The sequence below is a fragment of the Mycteria americana genome, chromosome 2, assembly GCF_035582795.1.
Source record: "Mycteria americana isolate JAX WOST 10 ecotype Jacksonville Zoo and Gardens chromosome 2, USCA_MyAme_1.0, whole genome shotgun sequence".
NCBI lineage: Eukaryota > Metazoa > Chordata > Aves > Ciconiiformes > Ciconiidae > Mycteria > Mycteria americana.
In genome coordinates this window covers 123,416,917-123,432,688 of record NC_134366.1, presented here as the reverse complement: position 1 = coordinate 123,432,688, position 15,772 = coordinate 123,416,917, and the positions used below count along the sequence as shown (strand labels likewise).

At 50.4% G+C, this 15,772-nt stretch overlaps 1 protein-coding gene across 2 annotated transcripts in view; it reads right to left on the bottom strand.

The window, feature by feature from the left end:
* CABLES1 (Cdk5 and Abl enzyme substrate 1) overlaps positions 1–8,925 on the bottom strand; it is a 75,198-nt gene extending 66,273 nt beyond the window's left edge. The window contains exon 1 of one of the 2 annotated variants that reach the window (XM_075494482.1): positions 8,369–8,925. In XM_075494482.1, coding sequence (XP_075350597.1) covers positions 8,369–8,904 — 536 coding nt within the window. In that variant the 5' untranslated portion in view covers positions 8,905–8,925. The remainder of the gene's footprint in view (positions 1–8,368) is intronic. The other variant, XM_075494481.1, reaches the window with a different exon arrangement.
* Between the last annotated feature and the right edge of the window lie 6,847 nt (positions 8,926–15,772).

The window sequence follows — 15,772 nt, the reverse complement described above, 5'->3', positions numbered from 1 at the left end:
CCATGCCACCGTGCCAGCATGTACACCTCCTGTCAGACAGGGAGACAGCTCAGCTTGGGGTCTCTTACCTCCTCCTCTTCCCTTCTGGTATATTAACCTCTGTGTGAGCCAACCTTGTTGGAGGGCTGGGACCTCTCCCTGCACTTCCACCCATGGCAGACCCACCAGAAACAACGATGCTGGGAATGCTGGAGCCTCCCACACGTTTCCCCATCCACTTTCCTTACTGGGAGTTGCTGTACCTGCAGGAGCTCCTTCTCCACCCTGAAATGGGAAAGGACAGGATGCCCCACGGAGGGGAGAGGACAGAGGGAGACCCACCACCAGCCTTCCCACTGCCGAAGGCACAAGCTCAACTCCAAGGACAGCAACAGCGCCTAGTGCTTGGTACCTGTTGAGGCTGGCACCACCACCGCATCCCAGTACCGCTTCTCTGTCCCTTGTGTCTACGCAAAAAATATGTGCAGATACGTCCTGTACGGTCATGGGCGAGGCCACACACAGCAGACGGCATGCGGATGGCTGAAAAAACCACTGACCTGCAAGCAGGCTGCAAACCGAGTGGCACTACTGACTTCTTGGTGCTCAACATCCTACCCAAAGCCCAGAGCAAGGGCAAAGCAAGCTGAAGAGCTTCATCCCTGTTCGTTCCATGCAGCTCAGTTCCAGCTGCATGATGTGGTGCAGAAAGAAGTCACCTTACAGATTTTTCCTGTTACACAAAATCAGGGGATTTTTTTTTTCTTTGCAGGAAAATTTATGCTTCTTTTGAATGCCTTTATCCATAAACTGATGTGCCTATGTCTGATTTGCCTTGACAGCATGTAGATTTAAAAACCTAATCATATTTACCTTGGTAATATGATTATCTGTAGGAACACCAAAATGCAATCCGTTGCTGTCTGAAAAATTATTATAAATAAAGTTATCTAGCTTTCTGGTTTTTAATCCCACCAATATTATACAGTAAAATCGCTGATATTGCAAAGATTTACTTACTAGCATAACTTTATACACTGGCGCTTGATTTAACTGAGTAATTTTATATAAACGTAAATGTACAGTTCAGGCTTTGCAGGATCCTGGGTCAGAAAGGACATACCTTCCTCTGCCATCCAAGACAAGCAGGGGAAAACACATTTCAGTTGCGGCGAGTGAATCTTTTTTTCCCAAAACCTCAATTTCACAAAATTGCTATCCTAATCTATAACAACATGGAGGAAAGCACAACTGCTTTCTCAGAACATGTGCTTGTCCTTTGTATTCATATATAGAGTGAAAGGCTTTTTAAAAAAAAATACTTCTTCTAGAAAGGAAGGTAGCCTTTGCTTCACTTTTCATTCACTTCTAAATTTTCCACAACAGAAAACCTTCCTTAGGCAAAAGCTCTGAAACGTAGCTGCTAAGAGCAGTGTTGACTTTGAAATACATCACGAGAACAGAAAATACATTTAGCATTCATGACAGGAAAGCAGTTGCTATGAATATAACACAGTAGCCCCTGTAAAGGAACCTCGCAGTTCCTTAAATATGTACTCCTCTAAATCTGCACATTGCAGCCTGAAAAGCAAACCCCGAGAGTCCTAAAAGTTTCCCACTGGCACATCGTGTTTTCTCCAACCACCAGTGAAATTTTCTTCTCCTAACTGATTTGCCAAGCTCTTTACTCTACCCTTGCAGCAAATAAAACTTCTGCTAAGCCCTTCTTATGAAATCAAATAGCATTCCTTAAATTTCTCAGCGTGTTATTTGCAAACCGCAGGCCAGCAGATAAGATACTCTCCATATGCCAAATTATGTCATTCCCATTTTCTAGGAATAATACTTCTTACAGCAAACAGGCAAGGGGTTTTTTAGTTGGGCTGTGAAAAGAGCCAGCTCTGTGTCTTGCTGTACCTGCTGCGTTGCTAAGCCTGGTATCTGGTGGCAGCTCCACAGCCATCAATAGCAATTCTGGGTGTAGAAGAGAGTGTTTGTCAGAAAGGACTGATTACATCCTTGGAAGTATTAGCGTACATCCAGAGGTGGATTTTGAGGATATTTGCATGGCTCAAATAGAACCTGATTTCCCATATTTATCATTGGGTAAGCTGGTGTCTCCTTAAGTTTCAATGAACAGAAGTCCCAACATGTAAAACCAAACTTCTGCATTTCAGGTTAAATTATGAAGATAAGCCTTTATGTTCGTGTAGTGGAGCTCTTGCCTGAGGGACTATGAATGGCTGAAATCAGGGGGGAAAAGAAATAAAAAAAAAAAAATCAGGATTTGGTTCTCCTTCTCATCTTTACCTCCTATCACACTCCACTCTACAGAGCCTCTGGACAGCCCACCTGGTATTTACTTCTTTGAAATGAGGAAGCCACAGAATTACTGGAGGGTTGGGGTTTTTTCCTTTCAGAGAGCACACTTGGGAATCTCATATTTGTGTTTTAGCTGTTTTGAACTGTTCCAAGCTAAGCTATATCCTCCACCAGAAGAGTTCTCAAAGTCATAATAATTACAGATTAAAGCATACTTCCTATCCAAAAGCTGTCATCAAACTATGATCTGTCATTATCCTACCTATCTACCATCAAACTATGTTTTTGTGATGGTCTGGAGGGCTGGTGACTCACATGGTTGCTACTGATCTTCATCATTTCAAGATGCTTGCAGCAGTATCGTGCAGAGGAAAGCTGTGTAGCAGGCTCCTAAGGAAAAGGGCCAGTCTGGCTGCCTGCACAGGAGCTTTGCCAGTAAAGAAAAGGGTGACCAGAAAGATTGAGTAATGGAAATGCACCGAGCACATAAGCAAACCTGCTGAAATGTCTCGCTCCTCCGCCTTCCTGACAGCTAATGAGGGGTCACCGCATAGCAGCTAGACACCTGCCCGGTATAACCACGGGACTTCCCGAGGCGGGGTTGGACCTAGAAAGCTTTGAATTGCTGGCCAGCGAAGGCGGCCAACGCAAACACGACTCTTCACACGTTAGCGGCTCAGGTTCTCTCACAGGGGTTAATGAGCACCCACCCAGGCAGAGCCCTCTCACCCGTCCGGCTCTAAGGCCGTCTCACTTCAAAACTTGCCGAGTCCTGAGGCTTTGGCAGAGGCAGCTCCCTCTCAGCATCTGTCCCTCTGTGAAGGTGTATAATTAATTGCCTAGTAGTCATGAACGCTACGTTCTGTCCCAGCTTCTGTTCAGAATTGACAGCAACGTTTTTTTTCCTTGTCTGATGAGTATTACCTTTTTTATCTGCCAGAGCTGCTTGCTAAGTAGTATAAGAGCCTAAAATATGCCAGAGCAAACTTCTGTGGGATTTGTTTTTAAAAGCTTTGTGTATTAAGGGAACAAGGCTGATGCATCCAGGCTGTCCATCTGGCTGTGCATCATCGTATTGCAGTGGCTTCTAAACCACTGGTCAACTTCAACTAACATCTGGAAGATGACCACTCTTCCGCAAGTTTCAAAGGAAGCAACAAAGGGAGGCACAAACCTGTGCCCCGAACAAGGGAAAAGGCAGGCAGAGACCAACAGTGACGGATGACGGTCGGCGTGATGTGGGGCTGGCCGTGCTCAGCACGTGCACAGCTCAGAAAGCCCACCGGCAGTCAGCGACCGCTCCTGCAAAGCTCGAGCAACCGTGAGGAGCCAGCCCCTCAGCGTGCTCGTGCTCAGGGACATGGGTGCACTCAGTGTCCCTCACAGGACTCCTGGAGGACCTTGCAAGCTGTGTGGATGGGGACTGCAAGCCCTTTCTTGGGGGGCAGCACTTGGGAACAGCGTCAAAGACTTAAGCAGGGCTTGAAGCACTGAAAATGGGCGGTGAGGGACCTGCCCCAAGAGATGCAGCAGGATGCTGGTGCGACCAGTGAAACAGCCCTTATTACCTGAGTCTTAACCCTGTTGTTGAACGTCCTCTCTTCAGGGGGGCACAGGAAGGCCATTTAGCCTCCTGAAGTGACAGCTGAAGTCAATAAGCATCCCCTTCTTTAGAGACAGCAACCATCAGTGGTATACAAGGTCACACACCTATGAAAAGACTTAGTTCAGCATGGGCACTTCCCATTCACCTCTCAGACCATTAAATTGCTGTTTTCACGCTATTCTTGTATACATCATTCTGAAACTCAGGCTGCCTGAAGAGCTTTAGGTTCAGTGAATAGCAGAGGCTCCATCACACACAAAAGCTCTGATGTGCCTCCAGCGGCTCACAAGCCCGTTCCTGATGCTGGGATGACCCCGCAGGGTGGACGGTGCCCCCAGCTCTTTGTGTTGCTTCTCTTTCAGGACTCTGCCTGCAAGACACTTGCTTCTGAGAGATTCTTCTTTTGTCTCCAGCGTGTTCAGTTTGGAGGCATCTTCTGTGGTGGGCTGAGCCTGCACTGCCTGCCCGCCCAAGGCCATGGAGGACCGGGCTCTGGCCTGACAGCGCTCCACCACAGACCTAAATGGTGGGATTCAGCTCCTCAGCAACATCCTGGAGGCTTCCTCCAGCAACAACAACCCATCGCACTTTGCGAGCCCTACAAAAGCCAGGCAAGTCAACCTTTCCAGCATCCCCCTTCACTGCATCTCTCCAGAAGATGAATAGTGAGGCCATACACAGCTCTGTATTTTCTAAGGGGTAGAAACAAATTCAATCTTCACAAGCTTTACTAATCATAAATTAGTTTTAGAATTACTCAGGAAATGAGATTTGTCTTGTAGGCCAATAAATTCTGAAGATAAATCTATTTGGACCACGATAACTTCAATGTCCTTTCGAGCGGACTTCCCCCCAGCGATTACTCAGCAGATACTCCTCTCTGCTTCCTTCCCAGCACCAGCTGCTCCCAGAAGGAATTCTCCTGCCCATCTGCCTTCAAGCCTGACACAGCGACACAGACAAATGCAACTGTAAGCGATGTTTAAACTCCAAATCCAATCACCGATTTGCTTTCTTAGCAAAAAAAACCAAAAACCAAAAAACCCAACAACAACACAAAAAAAGCATGCGCTTGTTTCTAACCACCTGGCCCACTGGAAAAGGCCTTATGTAGAAAAGGAAACTTCACGTATGGAAACAGCAGTATTTTTCCCAGAGAAAACTATGGCAACAAGAATTCTAGGCATACACAAAAATGACTACCTGGGACCATCACCTAATCTACAGGATCTGAAATTATTTCAAAACAGCGTTGCTGCAATCTTGTTCCACAGAGCTCCTCGCTAATTTAAGATGAAGCTATTAAAATGAATTATACTTTGACATGAAGGAAAACCTGGCAGAACCTGGCCCTAGTTTCCAGCAGCCTCATGCCCTCAGCCATCCATTCACCACAAAACTGAAACAAACTCCTTCTGCACTAGACAGGAGCTTTTGGCATCAACAAACCGACTTCTGAACAAGCGTTTTTTTTCCATTTATATATAATTACATACTAGCCTCTGAACAGCTAGAAGCTCCATGTTCTTTTTTTGTATCATTTGTTTCTTGTGAATACACATAGAGCACAAACCCAAACCACATTAATGATAACCTTGTTAAATATAAACTACTATGCAATTATATAAACTGCTAACACAAACAAAAAAGCCAGGAAACTCTGATTGTATGTTCACAATGGTTTCTGAAAACTAAATAAAAACAACAACATAAGACAGCCTGTCTTGCCTGATACTGTAATAGAAAATGGTTTCACGTTACAACATAACTTACGTGTCTCAGCACAGAGGACTAGTCTGTCAAACGACACATCAAACTCAATTTCAATTTCAAGCCCGCTGCAAGGAGAGCGGAAGAGTGGGAGGAGAGACAGCAGATGCACACACGAACGACAACAAAATCTCTGATTTTCCTCTCTGCTTCTCCGCATCCTCCTTCAGGTGAGCTAATGCCTGTCTCCGGGTAGTTGCTGTGATTCCCACCCCGTCGCGCCGAAAAGGACAGGCCATGTGCTGGGCATTTGGCTCCTTCCTCTCTGTTAGGAGAGCAGCAGAAGGTCTGCTCGAACCCTCCGTCCCTGGGCTTGTGCCAGCCCTGTGCATGCCTGCAATTTGTCTTCTGTACAGCTAGGAGTGAACCCAGCAATCGGAGCCCCTACCACGTCTTTCCATTGAGGTGATGAGGAGCAAACGCTCGATACAACCTCCGCGGGCTGCAGCTGTCCTTTCCTGATGTTTAAAAATATATACCTTTTCCAGAACAGAAACAAATCTATTGAAGGCAGGCCAAAGTTTGCCCCGGGCTGCACATGTGCAGCGTCACAGCAGTCAGCAAAGGCAGGGGCATAACTCAGAGCTCTCCTGCACCAGCACCAGCAGCCATAAGCAAGTGCTACAATAGAGTCTCACACATGTCGGTGGAGTTATGCAAGGTCTCTGCCACCGCTGAATCTAGCTCTCAAGAAAACAAAAGAGCATGAGAAAACCAGCACTTTTCTTACATCTTACACAACAAGAAAATATACAGCAAAAAGGAGGGCTGTTATAGGACTGGAGGAGCACCGTGACAAGGTTTCATTAGGTGATTTCCCTTGCCATGGACTCGGGCTATCCGTTCAGCCTGTTGGCATGCTAGCAGCACAGCCAAACTTGCACGACGCTGGATTTCTAGGCTGTAAACAAAAACAGTAATTACCTTTCCCCCTTAAACTCCACACTGTTCTCACGTAACAAAAAAAAAAGCATTGGTTGTGGAAGGAAAAATTCAGAGAGTGACAAACAGGGGCAAGAGAAAACAATGATGGGTGGAGGGAAGAAGTGATACACGTGAGATCTGAACATCCTTCCCAGAACTGAGGGCAGGATCAAAGTGTGCAAGCAAGGAAAACCAAAAAGGATCCTTGGGAATCCAGAAAGATGACATAGGAATCCTGCATGAACAATAAACTCACTAACTAGAAGGCCAAGGAGAGTCCAGTCTCTTGAACACTCAGAGGGTACTGCCAAGCGCATTATCACCAACAAGTAAAAAGTTCAAGAGTCAAAAAGCAATTCCCAAATCATGGCCTGTGGATCACTCCTAACTCACAAGGCCACGGGCAGCAGCGCGCAGAACCACGCCACAGACTAAAATGCACAAGCGTGTGTGTGTCACGGTGCTGTGCTGGTGATCCACAGCGCAATTAGAGGGTTGTCACGGCAGGAAATGTTTTGAGAGACACATGACTGGGAGAAGATGGGTGGTAACCCACCAGCAGGCATTTTACTTGGGAAGGTGGGGCTCCCTAACACAGCACCTGAGAAGGGGCTCAAAAAAGCCACCAATACAATCCAGATGGAAGGGAAAAAAACCCAATAGTGGGGCACACAGCTAAGACAAGTTTCTCCTGGAATACCTCCAATTTCTCCAAGCTGGTTGGTTTTGAAAGGGATTTTTCTCCAGCGATCTATGCTCAATTACCCTTATAAACCCTTGCAATAACACGTGACTCAAAGTCTACCTATTTGTCCAAGGGAGAAACAAGAAGGGAGTGTGGCAAATGGGGAATGTGGGAGTGGCGACCGATGCGGGCTTGGGGAGCGCAGTCATTTCCTCCAGCTTCTTCCAGGGTCCCCCCCCAGCCTTCGATATCCAAGTATGTTGTCGAAGACGTGAAGGAAGATGATTTTGTACCCGTGGAGCAATTAATCCATATGCATTTGCACATTTTTACATGATTGCACTTTCTTAGCCAAAAGCCTCAGCTTTTCAAACAGGTGAGGTTATCCCCTTGGGAATTAAAAGGCAAAAGAGTACCCGGCGGCAAGGAACAACCCAGAGGAACGTGAGGTGCTTGTAGATAAAGAGCTTATTTAGGGAGGTAGTGAGGCGCTGCTTACACCCTGCGCGTACACCGTAATCCGCGGACATCGATGGAACGATTTCCTTCCCTTTTGTAGGCTACAGAGCTGGCTACGGTGCACTTGGCTGAGGGCTGGTTCCCAGCCTGCTGCCTAGAAGACAGGCAGCACGGCGGGCTCAATCCGCCACCAGCCATGAGAAAGGGGTGACAACTGCTCCGGAGCCGTGCTCGGCTGCAGTAAGGGCCGGCGGCGGTGCAGCCGTGCGCCTGCATTGCTTAGCAGGAGCGAAACTTTCAGGCACCCGCGCCCAGCCGTGAATGACTGCTGCCGCCCAGGAGGCTCGGGCACCCCTGCAGACCTGCCCCTGCACGCTCGCACCTCCCCGCCGGTGCCGCCGCTGCCCCCGGCCAGGCGGCAGCCGAGCGCCCAGGAGCCCGCCCGGCCCCGCGGAGGGAGGCTCCGCGCCACCGGCGCTCCCACCCCGCGGCCAGCGGACCTGCCCGCGGCTGCCCCCCGCCGCCCGGCTGCCGTGCCCGCCCTTCCCGAGGGGCGAGCCCATCGCCCGCGCATCCCGCGCATCATCCCCATCATCCCCGCGGCGCGGCGCGGCGCGGCTTACCGGGACCGCTGCAGCTCGAAGGCGGCGGCGGGGCCGGGCTGCCCCAGCTCTCCGCCGCCGCCGGCGGGGCCCTGGGGGCTGGCGCGGCCGAAGGGCGCCGGCAGCACCCCCGCCGTGAAGGAGTTGAGGCGGCCGCGGCTACCCGCCGCCGCGGCGCCCAGGAAGGCGGCGGCCGGCACCTGCACCGCGGCGAAGGCGTCTTCCTCCTCCTCCTCTTCCTCCTCCTCCTGGGCCCGGGGGGGGTCGCCGGGCGCCGCCGGGGGGCTGCCCAGCCGCGGCGGCGGCGGCGGCGGCGGCGGCGGGGCCTGGCGGGGCCTGGCGGCGGGGCCGTCGTTGCCCGGCGGCGGGGGCCGCCCGTCGAGGGAGATGCTGGTGAGGAAGGAGAGCGCGGCCTGCCTGCGGCGGGGGTCGCTGCGCGCCGGCGGCGGCTGCGGCGGCCCCGGCGGCGGCGGCCCCTTCCTGGGGCAGGGCTCCGGCGGCGGCAGGGGCCCGGCGGCCGGACTGCCGGGGCTGGCGGCGGTGGCGGCCGCCGCCATTGTCGGCCGGCTCCCCCTCCCCTCCCCTCCCGTCCCCTCCCCTCCCCGCTGGCCGGGCGCTGCCTCTCGCTGTCTCCCCCTTAGGCGGGCGGGCGGCGGGGCATGGGTGCCGTCGGCCCGCCGGGGTGCATGGGGGTGTCGCGGGGGTGCCCTCCGCCCGTCCGCGCCGCGCCGCGCTGCCCCGAGCCCCCGCCGCCCGCCCGCTCCGTATTTATAGGTGCAGCCGCGCCGCCGAGCGCCCTGTGCAATAACACGGCAATCACGTGTGGGAAACGGGGAGCTGGAGGAAAACAAAAGCCCGGCCAGCAGCCCGGAGGAGGAGGAGGAGGAGGAGGAGGAGGAGGAGGAGGAGGAGGAGGAGGAAGGGAGAAGGGTGGGTCTCGGCGAGCTCCCTCCTTTCAACCTCTCTCTTTTTTTTCCCTTTCACCCCCTTCCCTCCTCCTCCTCCTCCTCCTCCTCTTTTTCCCTTCCTGGATGCGTGGGGGCGGGCGGGAGCCGGGGAAGGTGGAGTCTGTGCCCGGAGGACACGGCACATGGCCCTCGGAGGCTGGCACCGGCGGCACGGAGCCGGGGGCTGCCGCTCGGCCCGGCCCGCCCGCGGCTGCTGGAGCGGCACCGGGCTGCAGCCGCGCCCTGGCAAGCGGCCCGGGTGCTGCCCCGCTGTTTTTCCCGGGTAGGGGCCAGTGCCCCGGGGCAGGCGCCGGCGCCCCGGCGGGCGGGAGGGGAGAGGCGGGGGCGGCGGGCGGTCAGCCCCCGGGGATGCGCCTGGCTGCAGGCGGCGCGTCCCCCGGGGCGGCAAGCCTGGCCTGCCCCAGCTCGCACGGGCGGCCTGCTGCAGGGTAAGGCGTGCGTGGGTAACATCTCACGAGTTCCCTAAGCCGTAAAAGCAACCCCCTCCCCAGCCTTTCCCTCAGCCCCCTCCCCAACCCTTCCCTGTCCCCTGCACCAGAGAAAGTGCAGGTATTTGGTTTGCCCTCTCGTATGTAGCCTAAGCCCCAGAATTTGCGTATTCCCTGCCTTTTCCGAAGCGATGGCTGTTGTGCAGCTGACTGCAGGTCTGCACGCTCCCTCCTCCTGCGGCTGCGGCTGGGGAGGGCGAGCGGCCAGTCCCACCTCAGCATAAAGCTCCTTCATTTCTTCATTACTTTGTTTTGATCAACTCAACCGTGCTACAAGTGTTCTTGTCGTGTGATGATAATTTCATCAACAGCTTATGTAAGGGTTGGGTAACAGATACACACAAACAGCAGAACATATGGTTGTTGGAAGATAGCGATGTGCGCCTTCTTCATGAAGCATTACAATGACTTGTATTATATTCCAGTTACCGTGATGATTTACAGTCATCCCAAACTGTCACAAATATTGTAGTGCCCCCTATGATTTTATCAAAAGTTTGCTAATTTGATAAAAAACCGAGATTGTTTGGTCAAAGAGGGGGACCTAATTCTGTTGTTGGAGGAAGCTAGGGACCCAGGTTTGTGTTCCTCTCGAAACTGACCTTCTGAGCATTCAGTGACTTTAGGCTCAAGCTCTGTCACTTGAACTGATTTCTGAAAGTTTGGCCTTTACTGACACTGAGTGCCACAAAACCTGAACTTTAAGGGGCCAAGTTCCTGGGGTGGGCTCCTTACACACTAAGAATGCTGCATCCTGAGCAGGAAGCGCTGAGCAAGGGAAGGGGAAATGATGGAGGAAAGGGATGTTTCCCAGATCCTACCTTCTTAGAGAAGTAAGTGCTATTTTGAGATAGGCATTCTCATTTTCAGACTGCTCTCTTGAGGTTTAAGCTGATGCTTGTCTTTCCTAACAGAGGGCACTGGTGTGCTTCTGCCTGTGGCCCATCAGGGATGGATCATTGGGATGGGAAGTGGATTGGCCTGACTGCTAGACTCGCCTCCCAGGAGAAGAGCCCATCTGGCATCTCCCTCCTGCTGGGAGGATGCTCTGTACCCCTGTGGTTGCAAAGTGTCCTTCAAACTGCTCTTTCGGAGAGGAAGTCCAAAGAATTGCAGGCCTGCCACCTTCCTTTGATGGGGACTGTTTCTGACTGGAGGTCCCATCCCTGCAGTGGGAACCTGTGGGATGTCTCGTGTTGGGGCAACGATGCAGTCGACTCCCGTGGAGGAGCTCCGTGCTCTGTTTGAGACAGTACCACTTTTAAAAGAATTCAGGACTTTTTGGAGGAGGGCTCCTGGGCCACAGAGAAGTGTCACAGCTCTGTAGCCTGTCGGTCAGCACGTTCCCTGGATGCTGACCTCTGATCCAAGGACTACTACTAGATGGTAGATAGGTCATGAAACTCAGGCCTCCCACATTACAGCCAAGTAAGGTATACACTGGGATTTTTTTTTTCCTCTTGCATTTCTGAGGAGAAGCAGCCACAATGTGTATTTTTCTCTGGAGCTCAAAAGCTTGCTATGGCAACTGAGTGCTGGAGCGTATTTTCCAAATCCAGCCTCTCACAAGAGATAGGTCTGGGAAAGAGAACCACCACCAAAATGCCAGGTGGGGTCCCAGAGGTCGGTCTAACTTGGGACGGTTTTTATGAGTGCAGAAGTGTGCATTCCTTTCACAACATTACTCTTGTGATGGGATAAATCACTCTCTGTTGTAAGCATTATTTTTAATGGAGCCACGATCTCTGCTCTAGAGCTCCTCTAGAGCTGTCCCAGAGGAAAGCGTTACCCCCCGTTGTCCACGCTTGTGTCCAGGTGCTTTTTGGCACCTGATTTTTACAATACTGTCTCTGAGATCGGGAATGCTTATGGGAATGTTGGGCCAATCGAACCTCCTTGCATCAAAATTAGAGGGGTCAGGATAAATTGTAGCTCTTTGCTAGCCTGGCTCATTCAGCTGAGCTCACCTTGTCACGCAGCGCAACCTCTGCAAAGTGCATGTCTGTGCTCACCAGCCTGACTACCTCAGGGGACCTAAACTGGTGCCCGTGGTCTAACATGCACAGCCGCCTCTGGGGGTACTGTGCGTGCACGGACTGCCTTTTCCAAAAATCACGTTGAAGGTGGTTAAAACGTCCCTTCCACTGCACGTGAGAATAAACCCGTTTGAGAAAGCCACGTACAAGAAGAAAAGCATGACTTTTTCAGTCAGAAGTGAAGCTATTTTTGATAGCGAGTGGGGTACCACAGTACAAAGATAATTGGCACGTTGGAAATACCAGGTTCTCTAGACCTATTTAGCAGCGAATTTAAATGAACGTGCACAACCTAAGGTGAATGTTTTTTTCCAGTTACTTATGTCCTTTTGATCTGTGCTTAGCAAAACTATAGATGATTACATGTGCTATAGTAGTCCTGTCTGCTGGAGGATATGTGGAAATGTTAAAACAAATCGACTTTGCCAGTTGAAACTTTTTTCTTTGATGGGGAACCAGTGGTTGACTAGAGGAAATAGCAAAGTTGAAAGGAAAACCAAAAAGACATATTCTGGAAGCTTGCTTCTGTGACTGTTTTTTCAATCCTTTCCCTCTCCGAATTCTCTTCCAACCAACCAGCAATACCCAAGTGCAAGCAAATGTTTTTATTTCAGAGGTCACGGGCTTATGTAAGCGGCTGGATGACAAGTGGTAATAGGAGTGGTAGAGCATGATGGCTTTTTCACCCAGTGCACCAAGAGCTGGGAGGGAGACTCATCAGTTGTGGGCTTTGGAGCCAACATGGAATTTGGGGGGCCGGTCAACGCAGGTGAGTGCGTTTAAAGAGCTGAAGGAGGGTGGAGGGAGTTTGGACAAAAATGAAAGCTCAGCAATTTACCAGTCTGAGAAATTATATTGTAGAAGTGGTGCCTCTGTGCACTGCCTTCAGAGGAAAGTTAATCCAAGTGTGGAAGCCTCATGCTCTCTTGGTTTTCCTGCAACCAGTGTGCGGGCAGTCCTGCTGCAACGCAAGCGTGCGGCCAGCACGACATGAAGAGCCAGTCTGAAAGGCCACAGACCCTGAGCTAAAGCTGGGCTCCTGAGCGGCTTGCCAAGCCAAGCTTAAAAATATCTTTGCAGGTGAATCAAAAAGTTCACCTCGAATTTGAGTTAGAGGCAAGGTTTTTATTATACCAAGAGTTAACTTGGCAGGAATAACCGGTCCTGAGTCACCAGCGTGAGTCACCAGGCCAGTTCTTGAGTGGCCTCAGCATAGTGCTTGCCTGCTTTAGTGACAAAAACAAGTTTCTTGTTGTCACTGATACTTGTTAGAGCTGCAGAACCGAGGCAGCTAGTGGAAGAAAAAGTAAATGCAATTGTCTCTTCTAATTTTGACAGGCTTGTTTTCTGACTGTCAGGATCAATCAGGTAATGCTCTTACGCAACGCTCAGCAAAGATGTAGTCTGGAGATAATGCTTCTGCGCTCCTGTAGTTGAGAACAGAGATCATTATTACCGGTGGTCATGGATATCACTATCAGATCCCCAAAGTCAGGCACATTTCCCGTAGCCTGTGAGCACTCTTGCTGTGCAAGACTTTGGAGAAACAAGAAATGTGCGATCTTTATAAACGCTTTTTTCTTTCCTTCCCAGAGTCCCTTTTTGGAGGAGAATTGCACTTCAAAAGAGGAAAGCAGTTGTAACATTGGAGAAAGACTTGGAATATGAATTTAATGGTCCTTCTGCTTAGAAGGAGTGTCTGGCAGAAAAAAAGTAGAGGGAGTTTGAACACATTTCACTGAGAGCCATAGTTAAGAATGGAAATTGGATAAAGACAGTACAAATTCTTTACAAAAGACTAATACTGCATCTGGATAGCAAGGCCTGTTTTGGTGCCAGGCCCTAACCTTCAGTCTATTGTAAATTTAGCCTGATTCTCAGAAATGCTGAGTACTTGTGCTTCCCATTGGTGATTTTTCAGGAGCTGGAGTGTTTTACTTGTTGAGCGCTGCCTTTGCTAATTGAAACATAAAAGCTTGACACTAACACAAGTGTCACCTTGTTTGAAGAGCAGCGTTCTTTGGATAGGTGTAGGTCCACACTTGCCTCTCTATGAAGAACCTAACTTTGTTTACTTGCATCGTTCCAGGGTAGGTGCCAACATTACCAAGTTAATGTAAAATGAAATTCATAGATGGCAGTGGGAAAGTGGAAGAGATTTGTGCCCGCCTAACATCATGGTTGGAGTAGTGCGTGTGACTTGGGGGCAGGACGTGCAGAAGCAGATGCCCTCAGCAAAGATGAAACGGCGTCTCTGCAGATCAGCTGAGGTGCGGATGGTCAGGGCACCCAACCTGCCAGTTATTTGGGATGTCAGAGGTGCGGCGTGTGTGGTGCTTGAGTGTGCATTGAAAGGTTCCTGAGATCTTCAGTAAGCTAGTAGTGCACGTGCGGGCGGTAGAGCCAGTTTGGTAAGTCAAGTCGTTTGTCTCTTGGAGAAATGAGGGCAGTCTAGTTAAGTCAAAACTGGAATCCGTATTACTACTCCAACTTACAGTACCTTTAGGTGAGGCTGGTGGCAACTGCCATTTATTAAGAATACTTAACATTTTCCATTGCTAGATTCGTGCTAGATCCAATTCAGGCCAAGCATTTCTTGGAAAACTTTGGTCAAAATGGTTATGCCAGCTCCAAGGGCAAGACCAAGAAAAACACATCGCTTCGCCCACATTAGAAATTCTTGTGACCTTTCCTTTGAAATACCCCAGCATCCCCCCGCCGAGACAAGAATTCAGGAGGTGGGCTTCTGTCTCTGAGGTGGGGCTGGGGAAGGAGGAGGGGGTGCCCTTCCTGTCAAAATCCACCCACCTCTGTCCAATTTTAAGCCTTTGAATCATAGCTCGCATATGCTAGCTAGGGACTTATTCCTGCCTAGCAGGTAAAACTGCCAGCGAGGATATGTCTTCGTGGAGCAAACTTCAGCCTTCCACGTTTGCTGAGCCGGCTGAGCATATGCAGTCCCCAGGCCTACAGGAGCACTGGGAGGGATGTTCCCAGCTGCTCTGGGGCACGGCGGAGGCAGCTGCCGGACCACGGGTGCAGAGCGGGCAAGCGGAGCAGAGGAGGGAGCAGCCTGTTTGGATGTGGAGAGGGAAGGAGCTGCAGGAGGAGAAGATACCATCCTTGGGTCTGAGGCATACACGCGGAGCAGGGCTGAGGGCTTGCACATCCAACATGAATTCCTCCTCACTTTTGTTTTGCATGCTGGAATTTTTGAAGTTCCTCATTCAACTTAAGCTGGCTTTGAGGTTTTTTGTTGTTGCTGCTGTTGTTTGTTTGCTCTATATGCTATCGGGTCCCTTAAAGACCCACACAGGGAGCTCTGTTTTACTGGGAAAAACCGGGAAAACCCTTTTTTCCAGTAAAAACCTTTTACTGGAAAAACCGGGAGCTCTGTTTTACTGGGTGCTGCTAAAACGCTCTCCCATGCCTCAGTGAGCTTGCGGGATAACTAGACAAAACAAGGAAGGTGGCCATGTCGGAACTGCAACTGGAATGTGGCTGTTGCTGGCTCCTACTGGAGTTATTAAATGGGAACAGGGCCACATAGCTCCTCCCTCCCTTGAAAAACAAAAACTGTGGGCACTTGTACAGAAAACAACCCCTGTCTCTGTTTGTCCTTGTCTTGCTGCAGTTTTCGTCTGTGAAATCAGCTTTTTTTTTTTCCAGTATCATAATAAGTTAATGTAGGCGTGAGGTTCAAAATGGAGTAGTCTTTATTGAAACGAGGAATGGGCAAATGTCCTGTCTGCCTAGAAATCTCCTTAAGCAGCGGCGTAAATAAAAAGCAACCTGTAACTGCAGTAGAACAGAACGACTGGTCACTAAAAAGAGCTTTTCATTAGGTTTTCATTAGGTGACAGCTGTGATTTATCCTGTTCTTTACCATTTTGAGACAATTTGGAATCAAGTACAGAATCACTAGACATTAAG